General features: G+C 41.6%; 1 protein-coding gene across 5 annotated transcripts in view; it reads right to left on the bottom strand.

The window, feature by feature from the left end:
- Nucleotides 1-3,036: 3,036 nt before the first annotated feature.
- The window catches only part of MTM1 (myotubularin 1), a 104,329-nt gene continuing 83,029 nt past the window's right edge, over nucleotides 3,037-24,336 (bottom strand). For 4 of the 5 annotated variants that reach the window (XM_036840095.1, XM_036840096.1, XM_036840093.1 and 1 more), the window contains 4 exons: nucleotides 23,873-23,965; nucleotides 23,147-23,260; nucleotides 18,308-18,484; nucleotides 3,037-4,729 (listed from right to left, as the gene is read on the bottom strand). In XM_036840095.1, the coding sequence (XP_036695990.1) occupies nucleotides 4,562-4,729; nucleotides 18,308-18,484; nucleotides 23,147-23,260; nucleotides 23,873-23,965 (552 nt within the window). In that variant the 3' untranslated portion in view covers nucleotides 3,037-4,561. The remainder of the gene's footprint in view (nucleotides 4,730-18,307; nucleotides 18,485-23,146; nucleotides 23,261-23,872; nucleotides 23,966-24,336) is intronic. The other variant, XM_036840094.1, reaches the window with a different exon arrangement.

Genomic DNA, 24,336 nt, shown 5'->3' with positions numbered 1-24,336 from the left:
AACTCTAAGTCTAAATATCGCCTGAGATGTAACAAAATGAATTGAGCTAGTTGTTTCCCTAATTGTGAGTCACTGTAGAGCTGGTAACAGGAGAGTGTGTCTGACCTCTCAGCTTGCAGGCCCACCATCATCTGCCAACACGGACTGACGTGTGCTAACATCATAGCCTCCCCAGACGTCCACATCCTAATGCCTGGAACCTGTTCTGTGTTACCTTACACAGCAAGGGGGCATTAAGGTTGCTGATTCTCTGACTCTGAGGTGGGGAGAGCAGCCTAGGTTATCCAGAGGGGCCCAATATAATCACCAAGGTCCTTTTTTCCTTTTTCTGTTTTCGGCCACGTGGGGAATCTTAGTTCCCCAACCAGGGATCAAACCTGTGCCCCCTGCAGTGGAAGCGCGGAGTCGTAACCACTGGACCGCCAGGGGAGCCCACTAAGGTCCTTTAAATGTCAACAAGGGAGGCGGAAGAGTCAGAGTTGAGAGATTTGAAGGTGCTGTGCTGCTGGCTTTAGACACAGAGGAAGCGGCCACGACTCCGGGAAAGCAGGCGGCCACTAGAGGCTGGAAAAGGCAAGGAAAGGATTCTCCCCTAGAGCTGCCAGAAGGAACGCAGCCCTGCTGACACCTTGACTTCAGGCCAGGGAGGCTAATTTCAGACTTCTGACCTCCAGGACTGTAAGAGAATAAATGTGTGGGGAAGATAATAAATCACCACTAAGTTTGTGGTGATTTCTTACAGCAGAAACAGGAAACTAATACACAGGGCCAACGCCATCTTCTGCCGTAAATATTGTATGAGCATAAGTGATGAAAATGTGTTTCTGACAAGGGCTGTTTGACTTGTAAGGAATCTTCGAGAACGTGCAGTCCATACCCTCACTGAGCAGGTGGACACTAAGGCCTCCTCCCGGGCCTCCTGAGGGGGTGCTGGGAGGACCTCACATCTTCCATCCAAGAAGCAGGTCCAGAGCCCAGACGGGAACCCAGGTCCCCACACGTCCCGACCAGGGTTCTTTCTAATACAGGTTTGTGACATAAAGCTCCCGAAATGAGATGAACAACTTTCTTTTGTAATTTATGTGGACTGCACTGTGGAACAGTCCATTTCAGAAGCACATACGTATTAACCACTATAAATGAATAAGCCGTGTTCTCCGTAACTACTAGAAAAACAAACTAAATCTTAATGGTCATGTCTAAACATTTTAGCTACCTTACATGGCTTAAATAATAAGCATTTAGCTACCCTACATGGTTTAAATACATTATCGCCTTTGCTTTTAAATGACGAATTATTGCAAGTAAGGAATAAACCATATCTGAATCTGAGCCTCATAAGGAAACGAGAATACTTTGTTTTGTTGATCTTTCATCTTCCAGATATGTTTAATACAAAAGACTTTACTAATAATTCCTTAACTAAGTTATGATAGATGCCAGAGTATTAGACTCATTTCAAAAATTGGTATTCCGGCAGCATGCTTTAGTGATTCTGTGAACCTAAAAGAATTCGACTGCAATCTATTTCAACCACTAGGTTTTCCTGCAGATGTGCTAATCCTCGTTCTTGTTTGTGCTGCATGCTGCATATACTTATTTCCTTTGGGTGTCCCCAGATTTTACTTTAATGGCCACCAATGGCTACGTCCTCCAGTCAGAGGTGTATATACTCTGTAATAAATTCCTGTACTTTAAGAGCATTCCCTTTATATAGTCCTGCCTTTGCCTAATGCTCCCAAATGCCACATGAGCTGTCCACATGACTGACAGCTGCATTCTGTAGAGAGGGCTGCAGGTGATGAGATACTGGCCAACAGATTTTCAAACTTTTGAGTATGATTCCTTCCCCAAAACTGTGAGGAGGAGCTTTGCTGCATTATCAAAAATAGATCAGAAAGTACTATGACTATAGTTACGAAAAACCTGTTATATTATCAAAAATAGATACGATTCCAATTTACTTGAAGGGCTGTCCCAGGAAGAGATTATTCTATTTCATTCCAGAAGGCAAAGCTAAGGCTATTCAGTGGGAATGCAAGAGAGGCAGAATTCAGTTCGATGCCTGCATACATTTGTTTCAATGCTCTGGGACTTTGGGCAAGTCAATGAACCCCTGCAGCAACAATGCTCTCCACGGTTGAAAAACAGGGATAATAGAACACCACGTGGCCACGAGGGCGCAGTGAGGGTGAAACACAGCCGTGTCTGAAGAAGAACCTTGGAGAGCATTTCAAATACTCATAGTTTTAAAAGAGATACTTACTCTTTTAAGAGTCCTATTTGGATTTTTTTTAAATGGTAAGTTTACTAGTATAACTATTTAGCATTCTTAGGACACATGTAGATAATTTCCAGTTGGCCGCATTTGAAGAATTTTAATAATTCTTACCTAAAGAGACATCGAGTATGACTTGTTTCAACCAGTCTCTTAATCTCCCTTAATGTCAACTGCTGTGTTCTCCATCCGGAGTCTGAAAGTCTTGCGTCTCTGCAGCCCAGCACTTTTGTGAAAGCTATCCCTACTTTAATAAAGACAGCTGTGGCTTGACATAGAGAACAGGCTTGTGGTTGCCAAGGGGGAGAGGGGGTGGGGGAGGGATGGATTGGGAGTTTGGGATTAGCAGATTCAAACTATTACATATAGAATGGATAAACAACAAGGTCCTACTGTATAGCACAAGGAACTATATTCAATATCCTATGATAAACCATAATGGAAAAGAATATGAAAAAGAATATATATATATATATATATATTTATAACTGAATCACTTTGCTGTACAGCAGAAATTAACACAACATCGTAAATCAACTATACTTCAATAAAATACATTTAAAAAAATAAAATAAAGGTAGCTGTGGCTTAAAATCTGCATTGTTAATGTACTTAAATTTCCAATATTGTTGGGATTTGGGGAGAGCCCTATACAAGGTTGCTAGTAAGATAAAGGGCATGTGAAGTAGATCCAGGAAAAGCAAGTAAGATGGGCAACATGCACATTTAAGACACATACACAGTTACAGCCCTGGGAATAGAGTGCAATGTTTAGTTAATATATTTATTACAGCAGGTCTTTAGTCATTATTGCCATGAAACATCTGTCATGAAATTTCACAAAATCCTTTCAGCTATTAGTATTAGCTTTTTTTCTTTTCATGGAGTGACACTTTGTTAATTTATGAAATATTTACAGCGTTTACAAAAAGCAAGAGACTGTCTAAAAAATTTCTTATACATACAAAATTTATACATTTATACTACTGCATTTGAGATGTCTTATTTGGTAGACCATTAAGCTATGACATAAAATAATTTACAAAGATATATTTAATCTCTCTTAATTCACTGAAAACAAAACCATATTAGCTATAAATAGTCCTTTACAAATCATTGTAGAACACATTAATTGTTTTTTAACTGTAGCCTTAACTTTTACAAATATACTGACTAAATGAATTAGTTCAGATATCAAATAGAACTGCATTTGAAATTGCATTTAATACTACAAAAAAAAAAGACCTGAAAAAGCAAACCGCTGGGTACTTCAAGTAAAAATTTGTAGAACCAGTTTTTATGCACGCCTGGGTGGGGAGGGGTGTCGAACACCATTGAAATTGAAATGCATAAACACCATACTTTCAAGAATACGCTCAACAAATGTACATCTGCGGCTTTTATTTCAAAGGATGCTGCTCTAGCGACAGCTCACACATCCGAGATGGTCAACCCGACACTTTGGCAGATCAGCTAGTTTGACTAGAGCAACGTTTGCGAAAACATTCACATAAGCAGCATAATGCATCCGACATCTTCAAACAGTGCTATAGAAGGGGTTTCCACCACCTGAAAATAGGTCAGAATTCTAGGCAAGCTCATGAAAGAACTTAGGAAACAGAACTGGCAATGTTAAAAATAATCAAATCATATTTAACTGGGCCCTATCAGGTTTTTTTAAATATAAAAATATGCTTCTCTTGGGGAAAATACTTCATATTCCAAAATTTCAAAATAATGGAAAGCTCATCTACACAGCTATTTGTCCTTAAGTCATCACACTTACGATGGTATGAAATTTGGCAATTATTTAAACACCTTGCTTGTGGATTATGCCTCGGAAGCTGAGCTCAATTTGGTTTTGGCAGGAACACACATCTTTCACATTTGGGTTCCTTTTAGATCACCCTAAGCAACTACTATAAGCAGTTCGAGGTAAATCCATTTCACAAACATATATTTTTTCCCCTTTAGTTAAAAATGTTGTTGTTCCAATGAGGCCCACAAAATACATATTGTACACATAGTATTTCTGAAGAGGTAAATATAATTTAAATATTATCTTTCAAAAACTGCTTTTGGAAGGTATCAGGATTTTCCAAAACCCCATCTGGGCTCCTTTCTTCCAATTGCCGTGTAGACACTGTAGTTTTCTTGCAATATGTATTCTAGAAGGCACATGTTCAAGAGTTTAAGATTATGTTAGTTCAAGTTCTACATGGAGGCAAATATTTTAACCTACTCTGTACAGAGGCCCCGGATGAAAGTCAGCTATTTCCTCTATTAGAAGTGAGTCTGCACGTGGGGCACCATTTGCGAAGGACTCGAAGGGGAGGTCGAGGGATCGGAAAGCTTGGGAGAGTTGGCGAGCTGCAGCTCCTCAAGTCGCTTTATGTACTCGTCGCGCAAGGCCAAGAGCTCCATGTAACGCTGCTCCACCGGATTGGGCTGCTGGAAAGAAGCACAGATGTGAGTTCCCGCTTTCCGCCACCACGACACGCCTGTGCCCCACATCTGCTGCGGCTGCCGCTTTCTGAACAAACCCGCTCGTTGTGGGTTAACACACATCACTTCCTTCAATACTGCGTCATTTACAAATACAGAAAAGCACAAAGATTAATAAAAAAAACACCCAGCTATTTGCCACCAAGACATAACTCACGTACACATATCCACACACATGCGCCAGCATCTTTTTAAAATGCATCAACCCAGGCACAGCTCCGGGCTCCTGTGTCACCTGTCCCTGCTGCCCGCTTTCACTCCCAGAGGCAACAACTCTTCTCAGGTTGGCATGCAGCCTTCCTTCCCGAGCAGACTTGTGACACTTTTCCTCTCAATGAATATCCAGAAACAAAATACACCATTCTTCTCTATTTGGTGAAAATTTACATCAATGGTGGTATTCTGTACTTATCAACCGACACTGTGATCCGACAATATTTTTCTCAAGCAGATCCCAGTTGAATTCGTTGAATGAATAAACCACAGCTGATCTATCCATTCCCAATAGTGGGATATTCCCCACTATTATAAGCGACGCTGGGCCATCTTTGGACACATCTCCTCAGACTTGTATGTGAATGTTTCTCGAAGGAATTTTCCTGGTGGGTGGGGAAGGAATTGCTGGAGAGGACAGTATGGTCTTTTCAACTTTACTAGATGCTGCCCAATTGTCCTCTGAGGTGGGGAGATGACCTTATGCTCCCACTAGTGGCATCTGGTGATTCCTGTAGCTCTACATCCTCATTAGAACTTAGCAACGTAAGAGAAAGAGTTTTTGCCAATTTGATGAGTATAACATGGTATCTCATGGTAGCTTCAGTTTGCATCACTCTGCCTTAGCACATCTTTTCACGTGCATGGCTGAAAGCAGTGACTCTGACGGGCAGCCTAGTGTGAATCTCCAGCCTGCCTCTTAACAGCTGTGTAACAACTCTCTGGGTGCCTCCATTTCCCTATCTGTCAAATGGGAATAAAACCAGCCCAGACCACAGGGTTGTTGTGAGACTGGTTAGTCAATACAGTCTGTTCTGGTACAACACTGATGTCTTTGATTGATAAATAGGCGACTGATGGCAGTACAAAGGTAGAAGTTACACCAGAACACAATGAGATTCTCCCTGGTGCCAATTTAAGTACCAATTTAATACGTGGTACTTTTATTTAACATCCCTGGGATGTTAATTGTTTGAACTTTTATACTGAGATAGAAATTACATACAGTAATGCACATAAATCTTTAAAAAATGTTCAGCTCAATGAATCTTTGCATACATATACACTACTGTAATCACCACCCAGGCCAAAATATACAACAGAACAGACCCTCGACTCCCTTGCCAACATGTTAAGGTTCTGAAGTGATCAAGGGCAAGCTTCTAGAAAGCTTGAGCAATATATGAAGACATTAAGAAAAAAGCTGAAAGTCTACAGAAGTGCCTTCCTTTATGGCTAGTGGCTTCTAGAACTGTCCTGCTTTCCACTGCATTAAGCTATCTGCTGAAGCTGCGAGTACCAACAAGGAAGCTGCGAAGGCGCTACGCTGACGAAGAAGGCTATACCCTGGATCTGACTTGTACTGGTCAGGAGAATGGTCTGTATCAGAAGCAGATGCTCTCCAGGACCTGCATCTCAGAGAAGGGGGCAGGAACCCAACAGGGCCACACTCCCTTTGCAGGCTCTAGGGGAGGCGCCTTCCTGGCCTCTTCTAGCTTCTGGCAGCTCTAGGTTTCCTTGGCTTGTGGCCACATCACTCCAATCATTCTCTGTTTTTACATGGCCTCATCCTGTCTGTCTTTCAGATCTTCCTCTCTTCTCTTATGAGGACACATATCATTGGATTTAGGGCCTGACTAAATCCAGGAGGATCTCATTCTGAGATCCTGAACTTAATTATATCCGTAAAGACCCTTTTTCCAAATAAGGTCACACTGACAGGTTCCAAGTGGATGTGTCTTTTGGAGGCCACCATTCAACCCACTACGGGCTGCCAAGGCCTGATTGCTGCTTTCATCAGTGCTCTGGTTACAGAGGTGCACGGGTTTGGAGAGGTCTCCTCCTACCTCCTAGCCCCATCCCTCCTGTAAGTCCCTGTTCTTTTTACTGCATGACTTTGCAGAATGTAAGGTTTTTCCCAAAATGCATATTGGCATTAGAACAGGAGAGCCTGGTAGAGCACCTGACACCCGGTAAGTGCTGTGCACTGCCCGTTAACACCCTTTGCCCATTCTTCTCTGAATGTGCTCCACCGAGGGCCCGACGCCGCTCTAGGTGCTCAGGATCCGTCAGTGGCTGGACACCGCTCTAGGTGCTCAGGATCCGTCAGTGGACAAAGGAGGCCCAAATGCCCACTTTTATGGTGTTTCTCTTCCAGCAGGGGGAGACAAACAACGAAGACAACCCCGTGAGGTACATGGGACGTGGAAGGTGATGAGGACTACGGAAAAGGAGAGCAGGGTGAGAGGGACGGGGACACGCTGGCTACACTCTCAACAGGGTGGTCGGGGTGGCCCGCCTGAGGAGGTGACTCTTGGGGGAGCGCTTGAGGGAGGCGACCAAGCAGATGCTTGAGTGTCTTGAGGCTGAGCAAGGAGCCCAGTGTGGCCAGATCAGGGTGTGTGAGAAGGAGTCGCCGGTGAGGAGGCCGGGAGGTCAGAGAGGTCAGGCGTGGGGCGGGGGCCACACAAGGCCTCAGAGGTCTGAGGCTTTGGGCCTTGGGCTTTGACCCCGGGGGAGGCGAGCGGCTGCCAGGACGGTGCTGAGGAGAGGAGTGCTGGCATCTGGGGGGTATATTTCACAAGAAGCACTTCGGCTGCCGTGTTGAGAACAGACTAGAAGGAAGCAAGCTGAGAATCAGAGGGTCCAGCTGGAAGGCTCTGCAGCAACGCACGGCCCCAGGCTCGGAGGCTGGACGGGTTTCTGAAGGCCGAGCCCAGCAGGCTCTCCTGACAGCCTGGGATGAGAGAGCAGGGAGACAAGGGTGACTGTCTGGAAAACGGAAGCTCACCTGTAGTGACAAGAGCGTTTGCTGGGGACGGGTATGTTCACAATCTCGACTGTGGTCACAGTGTCACAGGTATCGACACATGTGAAAACCAACCGCACTGCACACTTTGAACGTGTACAGATCACTGTATGTCAGTTACACCTCAATGAAGCTGTTTTTCCAAGTGGGCGGGCGGGAGGTTGACTGTAAGGTTTCTGGGCGGGGCGTGTAGGATGGAGCTGCTGAGCGCTGCGATGAGGAAGCCGGCGGGGGGAGCAGGTTTGGGGAACGGGAGGTCTGTGCGGACGTGTGACATCTGCTGCACCAGCACCACTTAACAGTAAACATTTACCATCAACAGTCCATTCTTTCCCCTCTGCCACCTTCTCACCCTCCCCAGTCTCCGAACCTCCATGCTCTGTTTCTGGTCTTGGCTGTTTTGAAAACCTCTCTTTCCCATATGACTGTTAGAATCTGTTTGTTATTGTACCAGCAAAGTACAATTAAGACAAGACAAAGAAATGAGAGGTAAAACAATCATTTTTGCCGATGACGAGGCTATAGAGTTAGAAAACTATTAGAAATAAAAAGACAATTCGATCTAGTAATGGGTACAAAATATGTAGAAGTCATTAGTCTATAAACAAACAAAACCAATTTAGAGGATGTAATAGAAGGAAAAAGTGCATTTGTGACAGTGTATCAAAGGACACAATGATGAGAAATGAAATTCGTAGTCAAGTGACTATAAATCCCACGCCTCAACATCTCCCTTGGGGAATGAAGCATGAAGTTCTAACTTTTCTATCAGAAATGACTTAAACCTCACCCAGGTAAGCCTGTGAATGTCTGTCCTCGTTGTCATCCTAAGCAAAATGGGAACTGCCCAGGGCAACTCTGGTTCACAGCCACGTGGAGTGCAGAGGTCCCCAGAGGACAATACGCGACTCACCAGCAGCCGAAGGTCCCACTCAGGTTTACGTGACTAAATTATCCTTTGGCTTTCGGCATGAGCAACTTCCTCATATTACATAAAAGTACCAAGTTTGCTTATTCATAGCTTGTCAAATGTAAGCATCGGTCTGATAGTTTACCACAGTAACTGCCTGTATACCAACTGGGCCACACAACTGAGTAACGATTTCAGTGGTTAAGTATATTCTTTTAGGTCTACGTTATATAATTTGCAAAGTCCTATGTGATTGGATTGTAATCTATTTCTGTATGAAATAATGTCCTGCATAAGATCTTTCGGGAAACCTGATGCACTTCATTCACACTTCCGTTTCCACATTTCTCCTCGAGTGTTTAATCATCATCGGCTTATGTTCCTGGGCACCCCTGCCAGTCTGGGAGCTCCTTGTGGGCAGAGACCACCTCTTCTTAATCTCTGGGTCCCCCCAGCGCCTGACGCATGGGAACGCTCAGTATTTCGTAAATGAAAACACAAGGTGCCGAGCGACAATAAAGACACGTGTAGGACCCTTGACGTTCAGAAAATCTATATAGAAAGGGTAAGTTATTTTCTTGGGGTAAATGTCACAGATCCTAAAACACACCAATCAGTGTCTCAAAATAAAAACCTCAATCAAACAAATATGCATTCCTACCTGGCCCAGTTCCATTTTGCTAAGCTCTGGGAGAATAAGGGGGAGAAACACATCACAGTAAGTTCTGCCAATGATGTCCCTGCAAACTTGACTTGTCACACAATTGTCATTACCTTTGTATATCATAAATGAATTGCTCTAAATGCCTGCAATTTCAAGAATTTCTCCAAGTTCAAATGGGTGATGGGAGATTACAGAACCTGTACAGAAATTGTCAACATTTTCTAAAAAACAATAGTTTTTTAAAAAGCCATGATAAATACAGAAAAGGTGAAATTTATAGGACAAACAGTGCTCATCTATATTTTTTAATCAGAAAAGGAACACGCCCCATGTAACACTGCTTAGAACCCTGTAAAAATTCCCATTTCCTCTTGACTTGATATTCCAAATGCTGGAGCTACGCTAAAGGCATTCCCTCTGTGTGCTTCTCAAATCCCAAACTAAACAAGTGAATGTTCTCAAGCCCTGGAATCTGTCACTTTCCAAAAGACTACACATTTCAACCATTACGAAATTGCAAAAGGCTTTCATGCAAGCAAGCAGAGACCTTGAAACAAGAGGGCCAGCTTAAACGTGCATTTCCCCAGTGGGAAGAGAGAGCACACACACACTGGAGTGTGGCCAGCTGCCAGAGTGGAATAAACAAACCGAGGGACAGACTGAGCACCGGGCCCTGCTGTTGCCCGACTATTTGTAGCGGGATTAAGCTGCTGCTTACGCAAGACTGGCCTGGGACTGCAGGAAAACGTGCAAACCTTTACAGAGAGCAATCGCAAATATTGACTATTTAGAGCACTTAGAACAAATGGCTCAGTGGACATACTTCTGAGCCCTCACAAACAGGCTGGACTTTCCTCCTGATACTGGATGCAGTGAGGCTGGGAGAAGGGAAAGCCTGACTGTGCCTTTAATAAAATGTGCTTCAAAAATCACCATTGCCATGTTGGACCGAGAAATGGCCAAATGACTGTACTATCCTTTGACAGATCAATTATCTTTACTTTAGAAGTAAAGACCTTCAGTAAAGAGCACTCTGATATTAGCTGACAAGTACATACACCTGAACAGAGAGTAGAAAATGTTCCTTTTCCTTAAAGGATCATCTCAGTCTAGTCGCTGGAAAGAACCTTCTTATGATGTCTAACAATTTATAATGATTAAAGAAAATCCTTGACAATCAAAACTCAGAAATTTTCCAGAGCTTTAAATTAGTTTACATCTTAGTAAAAAAAAAATTGTATTATTCATGTTGTCAGGAAAAATGTAAGTTTAACACCAATCAAAATAAATGGTTTAGTGGGGCTTCCCTGGTGGCACAGTGGTTAAGAATCTGCCTGCTTATGCAGGGGACACGGGTTCGAGCCCTGGTCCAGGAAGATCCCACACACCGTGGAGTAACTATGCCCATGCGCCACAACTACTGAGCCTGTGCTCTAGAGCCCGTGAGCCACAACTACTGAGCCCACGAGCCACAACTACTGAAGCCCACGCTCCTAGAGCCCATGCTCCACAACAAGAGAAACCACTGCAATGAGAAGCCTGCGCACCGCAACAAAAGAGTAGCCCCCACTCGCTGCAACTAGAGAAAGCCCGCGTGCAGCAACAAAGACCCAAAACAGAAGATGGCGGAGTAGAAGGACGTGCTCTCTCTCCCTCTAGCGAGAGCACCAGAATCACAACTGGCTGCTGGACAATCATTGACAGGAAGCCCCTGGACTTCACCAAGGAGGATACCCCACGTCCAAGGACAGAGGAGAAGCCACAGTGAGACGGTAGGAGGGGCGCAATCAGAGTAAAATCAAATCCCATAACTGCTGGGTGGGTGGCTCACAGACTGGCGAACACTTATACCACAGAAGTCCACCCACTGGAGTGAAGGTTCTGAGCCCCACGTCAGGCTTCCCAACCTGGGCGTCCGGCCATGGGAGGAGGAATTCCTAGAGAATCAGACTTTGAAGCCTAGTGAGAATTGATTGCAGGACTTTGACAGGACTGGGGGAAACAGAGACCCCACTCTTGGAGGGCACACACAAAGTAATGTGTGCATCGGGACCCAGGGGAAGGAGCAGTGACCCTGGGGGAGACTGAACCAGACCTACCTGCTGGTGTTGGGGGGTCTCCTGCAGAGGCGAGTGGTGGCTCTGTTTCACCGTGGGGATAAGGACACTGGCAGCAGAGGTTCCGGGAAGTTCTCCTTGGCGTGAGCCCTCCCAGAGTCTGCCATTAACCCCACCAAAGAGCACGGGTAGGCTCCAGTGTTGGATTGCCTCAGGCAAAACAACCAACAGGGAGGGAACCCAGCCCCACCCATCAACAGTCAAGTGGATTAAGGTTTTACGGAGCTCTGACCGCCACAGCAACAGGGAGGGAACCCAGCCCCACCCATCAACAGTCAAGTGGATTAAGGTTTTACTGAGCTCTGACCGCCACAGCAACAGTCAGCTCTACCCACCACCAGAGCCTCCCATCAAGCCTCTTAGATAGCCTCAACCACCAGAGGGCAGACAACAGAAGCAAGAAAAACTACGATCCTGCAGCCTGTGGACCAAAAACCACAGTTACAGAAAGATAGAGAAGATGAAAAGGCAGAGGGCTATGTACCAGATGAAGGAACAAGAAAAAACCCCAGAAAAACAACTAAATGAAGTGGAGATAGGCAACCTTCCAGAAAAAGAATTCAGAATAATGATAGTGAAGATGATCCAGGACCTCGGAATAAGAATGGAGGCAAAGATTGAGAATATGCAAGAAATGATTAACAAAGACCTAGAAGAATTAAAGAACAAACAAACAGAGATGAACAATACAATAACTGAAATGAAAACTACACTAGAAGGAATCAATAGCAGAATAACTGAGGCAGAAGAACGGATAAGTGACCTGGAAGACAGAATGGTGGAATTCACTGCTGCGGAACAGACTAAAGAAAAAAGAATGAAAAGAAATGAAGACAGCCTAAGAGACCTCTGGGACAACATTAAATGCAACAACATTCGCATTATAGGGGTCCCAGAAGGAGAAGAGAGAGAGAAAGGACCAGAGAAAATATTTGAAGAGATTATAGTCGAAAACTTCCCTAACATGGGAAAGGAAATAGCCACCCAAGTCCAGGAAGCGCAGAGAGTCCCATACAGAATAAACCCAAGGAGAAACACGCCGAGACACATAGTAATCAAAGTGGCAAAAATTAAAGACAAAGAAAAATTATAGAAAGCAGCAAGGGAAAAACGACAAATAACATACAAGGGAACTCCCATAAGGTTAACAGCTGATTTCTCAGCAGAAACTCTGCAAGCCAGAAGGGAGTGGCATGATATACTTAAAGTGATGAAAGGGAAGAACCTACAACCAAGATTACTCTACCCGGCAAGGATCTCATTTAGATTTGATGGAGAAATCAAAAGCTTTACAGACAAGCAAAAGCTAAGAGAATTCAGCACCACCAAACCAGCTCTACAACAAATGCTAAAGGAACTTCTCTAAGTGGGAAACACAAGAAAGAAAAGGACCTACAAAAACAAACCCAAAACAATTAAGAAAATGGTCATAGGAACATACATATCGATAATTACCTTAAACGTGAATGGATTAAATGCCCCAACCAAAAGACATAGACTGGCTGAATGGATACAGAAACAGGACCCATATATATGCTGTCTACAAGAGACCCACTTTAGACCTAGGGACACATACAGACTGAAAGTGAGGGGATGGAAAAAGATATTCCATGCAAATGGAAATCAAAAGAAAGCTGGAGTAGCTATACTCATATCAGATAAAATAGACTTTAAAATAAAGAATGTTACAAGAGACAAGGAAGGACACTACATAATGATCCAGGGATCAATCCATGAAGAAGATATAACAATTATAAATATATATGCACCCAACATAGGAGCACCTCAATACATAAGGCAACTGCTAACAGCTATAAAAGAGGAAATCGACAGTAACACAGTAATAGTGGGGGACTTTAACACTTCACTTACACCAATGGACAGATCATCCAAAATGAAAATAAATAAGGAAACAGAAGCTTTAAATGACACAATAGACCAGATAGATTTAATTGATATATATAGGACATTCCATCCAAAAACAGCAGATTACACGTTCTTCTCAAGTGCGCATGGAACATTCTCCAGGATAGATCACATCTTGGGTCACAAATCAAGCCTCAGTAAATTTAAGAAAACTGAAATCATATCAAGCATCTTCTCTGACCACAACGCTATGAGATTAGAAATGAATTACAGGGAAAAAAACGTAAAAAAGACAAACACATGGAGGCTAAACAATACGTTACTAAATAACCAAGAGATCACTGAAGAAATCAAAGAGGAAATAAAAAAATACCTAGAGACAAATGACAATGAAAACACGACGACCGAAAACCTAAGGGATGCAGCAAAAGCGGTTCTAAGAGGGAAGTTTATAGCTATACAAGCCTACCTAAAGAAACAAGAAAAATCTCAAGTAAACAATCTAATCTTACACCTAAAGAAACTAGAGAAAGAAGAACAAACAAAACCCAAAGTTAGCAGAAGGAAAGAAATCATAAAGATCAGAGCAGAAATAAATGAAATAGAAACAAAGAAAACAATAGCAAAGATCAATAAAACTAAAAGTTGGTTCTTTGAGAAGATAACAAAATTGATAAGCCATTAGCCAGACTCATCAAGAAAAAGAGGGAGAGGACTCAAATCAATAAAATCAGAAATGAAAAAGGAGAAGTTACAACAGACACCGCAGAAATACAAAGCATCCTAAGAGACTACTACAAGCAACTTTATGCCAAAAAATGGACAACCTGGAAGAAATGGACAAATTCTTAGAAAGGTATAACCTTCCAAGACTGAATCAGGAAGAAACAGAAAATATGAACAGACCAATCACAAGTAATGAAATTGAAACTGTGATTAAAAATCTTCCAACAAACAAAAGTCCAGGACCAGATGGCTTCACAGGTGAATTCTATCAAACATTTAGAGAAGAGCTAACACCCATCCTTCTCAAACTCTTCCAAAAAATTGCAGAGGAAGGAACACTCCCAAACTCATTCTATGAGGCCACCATCACCCTGATACCAAAACCAGACAAAGACACTACAAAAAAAGAAAATTACAGACCAATATCACTGATGAATATAGATGCAAAAATCCTCAACAAAATACTAGCAAACAGAATCCAACAACACATTAAAAGGATCATACACCACGATCAAGTGGGATTTATCCCAGGGATGCAAGGATTCAATATATGCAAATCAATCAATGTGATACACCATATTAGCAAATTGAAGAATAAAAACCATATGATCATCTCAATAGATGCAGAAAAAGCTTTTGACAAAATTCAACACCCATTTCTGATAAAAACTCTCCAGAAAGTGGGCATAGAGGGAACCTACCTCAACATAATAAAGGCCATATATGACAAACCCACAGCAAACATCATTCTCAATGGTGAAAAACTGAAAGCATTTCCTCTAAGATCGGGAACGAGACAAGGATGTCCACTCTCACCACTATTATTCAACATAGTTCTGGAAGTCCTAGCCACGGCAATCAGAGAAGAAAAACAAATAAAAGGAATACAAATTGGAAAGGAAGAGGTAAAACTGTCACTCTTTGCGGATGACATGATACTATACATAGAGAATCCTAAAACTGCCACCAGAAAACTGCTAGAGCTAATTAATGATTATAGTAAAGTTGCAGGATACAAAATTAATGCACAGAAATCTCTTGCATTCCTATACACTAATGATGAAAAATCTGAAAGAGAAATTATGGAAACACTCCCATTTACCATTGCAACAAAAAGAATAAAATACCTAGGAATAAACCTACCTAGGGAGACAAAAGACCTGTATGCAGAAAACTATAAGACACTGATGAAAGAAATTAAAGATGATACCAACAGATGGAGAGATATACCATGTTCTTGGATTGGAAGAATCAACATTGTGAAAATGAGTATACTACCCAAAGCAATCTACAGATTCAATGCAATCCCTATCAAATTACCAATGGCATTTTTTATGGAGCTAGAACAAATCATCTTAAAATTTGTATGGAGACACAAAAGACCCCGAATAGCCAAAGCAGTCTTGAGGCAAAAAAAATGGAGCTGGAGGAATCAGACTCCCAGACTTCAGACTATACTACAAAGCTACAGTAATCAAGACAATATGGTACTGGCACAAAAACAGAAACATAGATCAATGGAACAAGATAGAAAGCCCAGAGATTAACCCACGCACCTATGGTCAACTAATCTATGACAAAGGAGGCAAAGATATACAATGGAGAAAAGACAGTCTCTTCAATAAGTGGTGCTGGGAAAACTGGACAGCTACATGTAAAAGAATGAAATTAGAATACTCCCTAACACCATACACAAAAATAAACTCAAAATGGATTAGAGACCTAAATATAAGACTGGACACTATAAAACTCTTAGAGGAAAAACATAGGAAGAACACTATTTGACATAAATCACAGCAAGATCTTTTTTGATCCACCTCCTAGAGTAATGGAAATAAAAACAAAAATAAACAAGTGGGACCTAATGAAACTTCAAAGCTTTTGCACAGCAAAGGAAACCGTAAACAAGACGAAAAGACAACCCTCAGAATGGGAGAAAATATTTGCAAATGAATCAACGGACAAAGGATTAATCTCCAAAATATATAAACAGCTCATTCAGCTCAATATCAAAGAAACAAACACCCCAATCCAAAAATGGGCAGAAGACCTAAATAGACATTTCTCCAAAGAAGACATACAGACGGCCACGAAGCACATGAAAAGATGCTCGACATCACTAATTATTAGAGAAATGCAAATCAAAACAACAATGAGGTATCACCTCACTCCTGTTAGAATGGGCATCATCAGAAAATCTACAAACAACAAATGCTGGAGAGGGTGTGGAGAAAAGGGAACCCTCTTGCACTGTTGGTGGGAATGTAAATTGATACAGCCACTATGGAGAACAATATGGAGGTTCCTTAAAAAACTAAAAATAGAATTACCATATGACCCAGCAATCCCACTACTGGGCATATACCCAGAGAAAACCGTAATTCAAAAAGATACATGCACCCGAATGTTCACTGCAGCACTATTTACAATAGCCAGGTCATGGAAGCAACCTAAATGCCCATCAACAGACGAATGGATAAAGAAGTTGTGGTACATATATACAATGGAATATTACTCAGCCATAAAAAGGAACGAAATTGAGTCATTTGTTGAGACGTGGATGGATCTAGAGACTGTCATACAGAGTGAAGTAAGTCAGAAAGAGAAAAACAAATATCGTATATTAATGCATGTATGTGGAACCTACAAAAATGGTACAGATGAGCCAGTTTGCAGGGCAGAAGTTGAGACACAGATGTAGAGAATGGACATATGGACACCAAGGGGGGAAAACTGCGGTGAGGTGGGGATGGTGGTGTGCTGAATTGGGCGATTGGGATTGACATGTATACACTAATGTGTATAAAATTGATGCCTAATAAGAACCTGCAGTATAAAAAAACAAACAAAACAATTAAAAAAAAAAAAAAAAGACCCAAAACAGCCAAAAATAATAAATAAATAAATAAAATTTTTAAAATAAATGGTTTAGTAATTAAAAACAATTTTTAACTAAAGTTGTGTTTAAAAGCAAGTGTCATAGATGAATGGATAAAGAAGATGTGGCACATATATACAATGGAATATTACTCAGCCATAAAAAGAAACGAAATTGAGTTATTTGTAGTGACGTGGATGGACCTAGAGTCTGTCATACAGAGTGAAGTAAGTCAGAAAGAGAAAAGTAAATAGCATATGCTAACACATATATATGGAATCTAAAAAAAAAAAATGGTCATGAAGAACCTAGGGGCAAGACGGGAATAAAGACGCAGACCTACTAGAGAATGGACTTGAGGACATGGGGAGGGGGAAGGATAAGCTGGGACGAAATGAGAGAGTGGCATGGACGTATATACACTACCAACTGTAAAATAGCTAGCTAGTGGGAAGCAGCCGCATAGCACAGGGAGATCAGCTCGGTGCTTTGTGACCACCTAGAGGGGTGGGATAGGGAAGGTGGGAGGGAGGGAGATGCAAGACGGAAGAGATATAGGGATATATGTATATGTATAGCTGATTCACTTTGTTATACAGCAGACACTAACACAACAATGTAAAGCAATTATACTCCAATAAAGATGTTAAAAAAAAACCCATTAAAAACAGATGCTTAAGTCAATAAAATAGTTGAGCCAAGTGAACTCAAAAAATAAAAAATAAAAAAAATAAAAGCAAGTGTCATTTTTTTAGTCTGCTGTTTTTCCTTTCATAATATTTTTGAAAAGCCATAAAAAAGAACAAAATAATGCCATTTGCAGCAACATGGATGGACCTAGAGATTGTCCATACTGAGTGAAGTAAGACACAGAAAGACAAATATCATGATATCGCTTGTAAGTGGAATCTTAAAAAAGGGTATAAACGAACTTAGTTACAAAACAGAAGTAGAGTCACAGATGTAGAAAATGAACTTATGGTTACCAAAGGGGAAAGGTGGTGGAAGGGATAAATTGGGAGACTGGGAGTGACATATACACACTACTATATATAAAGTAGATAACTAATAAGGACCTACTGTATAGCACAGGGATCTCTACTCAATACTCTGTAATGGCCTATATGGGAAAAGAACCTAAAAAAGAGTGGATATAGATATATGCATAACAGATTCACTTTGCTGTACACCTGAAACTAACACTACATTGCAGATCAACTATACCCCAATAAAAATTTAAAATAAAATAAAAATTTTTTTAAATGTACTACATAACATTATTTAAGTCCAGAAGTAGTACTCAGTCGACATCACTGTAATTCACAACGCTACTTCACTTACTTGTTGCTTGATTCTGGGGTTCCATCTAATGTAGTAATTCACCCAAAGTTCCAAGTGACGCATACTGGCAACTGGATATAAAACTCGATTGATTTCTTTAGTGTAGAAGGGATTTTTGAATTTGTCTTTATTACTGTTTATCAGCGACCATAAAGAAACAGTTCTTTCTGTAACTTTCTAGAGGAAAGAGAAAGTGGAAAGCCTAAGTAAAAACACACCCCGGTACACAAACCATTTTGCAGGCTGCGGCGATACAGCTGAGCATCAACTTGAATCACACACGTACATTATCCCCATAATAGCTCAAAAAGCCTTCTGCGCCTGGGAGTGCTGAGCACCACTTCCCAGTATTTGCATAGATAATGGCTTGAGAGCCACTGTTTCTGCCTGAAGAGAGAGGGGAAGGATGCTCTAACATTAAATGCAGCTCACTGACCTAAGAAGACTATTCCTGGCTAGGGAAAACATTTATGAACAGATGGGCAGTACGCTCTTTTGAATTCAGCAGCAAGAAAAATTATCATAAGATCTCGCTGACTTTTTCCATTTTTGTGTTTGTTAGAACTACAAAATCTCAACCTGTGTCTACTTGACAGTAGGCATCTAGACAAAGCGTTATGTTAATCAAACATCCAGATGTTTAATGCATCATGCCAGTATCCAGATATTTGAAACACGTGGATAACTGACTTCACTGAATCTTCAGTTTTCAGTCTGGTGTCCATCATCTCATACAGATATTCACATCTTCATTGTTTGTTAACTATAGATTTTTACCCATTTTGATCATAAGTAGAGGAAAATCAAAACTTGGGAAATAAAAATACAAATATTAAAATTACTGAAGGCAAAATTGGAAACTCTTCCTAGTAATGATGTCAAGGAGAAAGGACCAGTAAGCTAAAACTGGAAGCTGAAAAGAACAGCTTGAAATAAGTGACTGAAGAAATTTTTTGAACATACACATTTCGTGAATGTGAACGGTAATAATAGCAGCATAATTTTGCCTTCCTTGGGATCCACCTAAGACTTCATTTGTCCCTTTCTGATGCCACAGTCTACACTGCCTTGTGTTTATTTGCATGCTTGTTTTTATTTTTATACATACACACAGTTGATTTGAAGTCAAACAGCTTGACAAGGTTTGTTATGAAAAAAGTAGTCTCTCACCTTTCTCCCCCAAGCAACTGTGTTTGATTTTTAAAATTGATTTCGTTATTTGGTACTTACCTCCGCACCTGTGAGAAACACCCTTTTCTTGCTACTTGTTGACTATAAAGTTACAGGCATTAACTCCTGACACTGCCACAGTGAGAATGGCTCCTCCCCATCCTGCTGTGCTCACACCTTCTACCCTGCCTCAGACCCCCAGTTAACAGCGTTGCTTTGGTTAGATCCATGTTTAGGGTTTAGATTGCTATGACTCAGCAAATGCTATTCCCAGGGAAGTCATGTCTTTTCTACTCTGATTTCTTTCCCTGTCCAATTTTTGGTTTTGTTTTCCTTTAACAGCTGTCTATTCTGCTTGCTTACTTCTCCTGGCATCTATCACTCATTCAACCCCAAACTCTTCCTCCAATGTCTTTAAAACTTTGATCAGGACACTCAGCACATCTGGAGTCCCCAGGTGCATCCTGGGAGCAGGGAGCTGCCCCGGCCACCCCCACGCCATGCACCCAGCTCTCATTCAGGAAGTCTCTTCTGTTTCGCCCTCTGAGGCTTCCCTCTGGCCTCTCTGTACTGGAGCTCCTGGCTTCCTGAACTCCATGCAGTCTTCTTTCTTGATGCCATGTATGTCTGAGGATATGTTTGGTCTACTTCACATCTGGTTGACAGCTGGGTGGTGAGAGGATTCTAGGTTGAAACCATTTTCCTTTAAAATTCGGAAGGCAATGCTCTGCTGACTTCTACTTTCCAATATTGCTGCTGAAGAATTCAAAGTCTTCCTGACTTCTGTTTCTTTGCAAATAACCCACTCTTCTTCTCTTCGGAATCCTGAAGGGTCTTTCCTTTCTCCCTGGTGTTCTGAGACTTCACAAAGATGTGCTTTACTGTGGGTCTCTTCTTGTCCACTGTGCCTGGGCACTCGGTAGGCCTTTCAATGTGGAAACTCACACACCTCAATTCTGGGAAATATTCTCACATTATTCCGGTGATTTCCTGCTCTTCTTTCCCTATTTTCTCTTTCTAGAACTCCTATGATTTGGATATTGGACTCCAGAACTGATCTAGTGTTCTTATCTCCATTTTCTACCTGTCTCTATGCCCTACTTATTGGGAGACTTCAACCTAATCTTACAACTCTTCTGCTGAATTTTAAATTTCTATTGATAGCACAATTTTTTTAATTAATTAATTAATTTATTTTTGGCTGCGTTGGGTCTTTGTTGCTGCGTGTGGGCTTTCTCTAGTTGTGGTGAGTGGGGACTACTCTTTGTTGCGGCGCACCAGCTTCTCATTGCGGTGGCTTCTCTTGTTGCGGAGCACGGGCTCTAGGCACAAGGGCTTCAGTAGTTGTGGCTCGCGGGCTCAGTAGTTGTGGCGCACGGGCTTAGCTGCTCCGCAGCATGTGAGATCTTCCCCAAGCAGGGCTTGAACCCGTGTCCCCCGCATTGGCAGGCGGATTCTTAACCACTGCACCACCAGGGCAGTCCCTGATAGCACGTTTTTAATTTCAAGTTTTCTTATCTCTAAATATTCCTTCTAAATAATATCCTGTTATTATTTCATGGTACCAATATTTTCCTATCTTTCTTGGGATATTAACTGATAGCTTACTGTCTAGGTTTCTCCCCACCCTACATGGTAACTATTTTCTCCAAGCTGTTTTATTTCCCTCCTGCTTGTTGCTATTATGTAAGCTCTGAAGTCATGAGGCTTGTCAACTTGAGCTTCACCATGGGGAACCCTAGCTGTTGGTAATCTTTAGGTCCTTCTTCTTGGGCTAGTCAGTTTCTCTAGAGATGATTCCTTCTTTTTTTTTCCAAATTGAAGTGTAGTTCACGTACCATAAAATTCACCATTTTAAAGTCTACAATTCACTGGCTTTTAGTACTTTCCCAATGTTGTGCAACTGCCACCTCTATGAAGTTCTAAGACATTTTCATCATCCCCAAAGGAAACCCTGTACACATTAAGAAGTCACTCCCCATTCTCCCCTCCCTCCAGCCCCTGTCAACCACAAATCTGCTTTCTGTCTCTATGGACTTGTTTTTCTGGACGTTTCATATAAATGGAATCATACAATATGTGCCTTTTGTGTCTGGCTCCTTTCACTTAGCATGTTTTCAAGGTTCCTCCATTTGTGTCATGGATCAGAACGTCATTCCTTTTGATGGCTGAATAATATTCCACTGAATGGATAGACCACATTTAGTTCATCTATTCATCAGCTGATGGACAGTGGGGTTGTTGACGTCTTTTAGCTATTCTGAGTAGGGCTGCCATGAACATCTGTGTCTAAGTTTTTGTTTCAACCCCTGTTTTCATTCCTCTTGGGTACATACCACTAGCAACATCCAAGGGTTCCACTTTCTCCCCATTCTTGCCAACAGCCTCTCACCTGAAAGATAAGGACCTGCTGCCAGAATGCTGGGAGTGAGCAGGGGACATGGTCTCTCACAGACCAGCTCTTCCCATTCACCTCATCCCCTGAGGACACTCAGGTCCCCAGCCCGGATGCCTACTCTCACCCTCTCTCGAGAAGAAACCTCTGTCCTTAACTCCAGAGACAAGTGGAGGTGATCTGGGGAAGCTACCTGCTTATTCTAAACAGACCTTCAGGTTATCTTACCCTTCCCTCTTTGCCCCATACGCTGGTACACCTTTGCCCCAGAACCCCTGAGTCATATGGGGTTGCTGCGATGCAAAGTGGCCTGGTTCTTGGCTTCCCCACTGCTGGTTTGCGAGTCACTTTTCTCAAGTACAGTTATTTCCCACTTATCTACTAAGTTTCCAGCTTCCAAGTTTGTTGCTGTGTCTCCTTATTTCCCCCTGTTCTTGTGGGTTTATGCCTTTTAAAAAAAAATTTCCCTTACTGACATTTTTATGGCATTTTGGGACGGTGACCTTGCATGCCTTTAACAGCCATTCCTACTCCAATAGCCAAGATATGGAAGCAACCTAACTGTCCATCAACAGATGACTGGATAAAGAAGATGTGCTATGTATATACAATGGAATATTACTCAGCCATTAAAGAATGAAATAATGCCATTTGCAGCAACACGGATGGACCTGCAGGGTATTATGCTAAGTGAAATAAGTCAGACAGAGAACGACAAATACTGTATGTGTCCACTTATATGAGGAATCTATAAAACAAAAGTGAGCCAATGTAACAAAACAGAAACAAACTCACCAATATAGAGAACGAACTAGTGGTTACTAGCGGGGAGAGGGAAGGTGGGAGGGGCAAGATAGGGGTAGGGGATTAAGACGTACAAACTATTAGGTATAAAATAAATAAGCTATGAGGATATGTAGCACAGGGAAATATAGCTGTTATTTTGTAATAACTTTAAATGGAGTATAATCTATAAAACTATTGAATCACTGTGTTGTACACCTGAAACTTATACAATATTGTAAATCGTCTACACCTCAACAAAAATGTCATTCCTACTCCCTGAAGGCAAAGTCAATGTCTTACCCCTGAAATAAACACCACACACTCAATAACCCCTGGTTGAAGTGAAAACGCCCAAGCTTGGGGTACAGAATGAGAAACTTTGCATTAACCACAAACCAAGCTATCAAATTCTTTGTTATTTCACAGCAGACTAAACACATTTTGGTGAGTCTTTAACTAAAAAGATGTTAAAGATGTTAAACACTCACCTGTTTCTCTCGAGCGGATTCACAGTTGTATAAGAAAGTACCAAAGCGGCAACTATACAGATGATCCAAAATTACAATCAAAAACCGTTCATTGAATTCAAAAGCTGTAGGGAACTAGACAAAAACAAACAAGCGAACAACGCATGAAAACATGGGGCTGATCTCGCATAGAGCTGAGAAGAGGTGCATAAATGTTCCAGGAGGACAGCTGAGGCTGTGGTCTGTGGCACGCTAGAGCTCACCTGTTGGTGCTTTGCACAGGGCTGAAGAGCTTAACTGAGCATCAAGTAAAGGAATAAAGAGGGAAAAAGGGAAAATAAGCCCATTTTCTGGGCTCTCCTGAGCGTACAGGACACACTGGATGGTTTAATTATTTATGGTAGTCTAAGGTAGCAGACACGCCTATACACAAATGCCAGCGTAGGATGAATTGAAAAAGACGACTTGCTATTGTCAATTATGCTGCTCCTCCATTAGCAGAGAGAGTACAGTTAAATATTAAAATTTTAAAACTTTATTATGAAAACTCCCAGTCAATATAAATAGTAGTGAGAATAAAAAAAGTGAACCCCGTGTACCCATCACCCGGCTTCAACAATTATTTGCACGTGGCCAAACTTGTTGCATCTCTGTCTCTACCCTGTGTTACTCTGAGGCAAATCCCAGATATTATATCAAAATATTTAAACATTAAGTCAGATGTATTTTCATCCTAATATCCCTTACCTGTTTTGACATCTGCCATACACAATCAATAAACTGGAGAAAAATAGGAGATCGGTCAGCGTCGGCGTGGTTTTTGTCGCCATGACCTATTCTCTGAAAGGAAGTGATGATTTGTTTTAATCTCTGGGTACAAAACTGAGGAAGCATATAACTCACAAAATGTGACAATCACAACTCAGCAATCTGCGTTCCAAACGCCAAGCTTCTCAGAGAGTGAATAGTATTTTTTTTTCCCCATGGCAATACAGAAAATAACGTATGGTTTCAAAATAACGGAAATTAAGTATATAAACTTCTATAATATATCAATACAAACTGAGAAAGCATCATGATGCTATGTGAACATGACAACTATTTTATCCGATTGGAATTTTGTACAAGTCGTGGGCAGCTGCAGGTAGAGTTAAGTTACCAGTTGCTAAGGGACCAATCCCAAAGTTTCAAGTCTTGAAACCATGTCCAAA

The sequence above is a fragment of the Balaenoptera musculus genome, chromosome X (genome assembly GCF_009873245.2).
Source record: "Balaenoptera musculus isolate JJ_BM4_2016_0621 chromosome X, mBalMus1.pri.v3, whole genome shotgun sequence".
Classification (NCBI taxonomy): Eukaryota; Metazoa; Chordata; class Mammalia; order Artiodactyla; family Balaenopteridae; genus Balaenoptera; species Balaenoptera musculus.
This window is presented reverse-complemented; position numbering and strand designations above follow the sequence as displayed.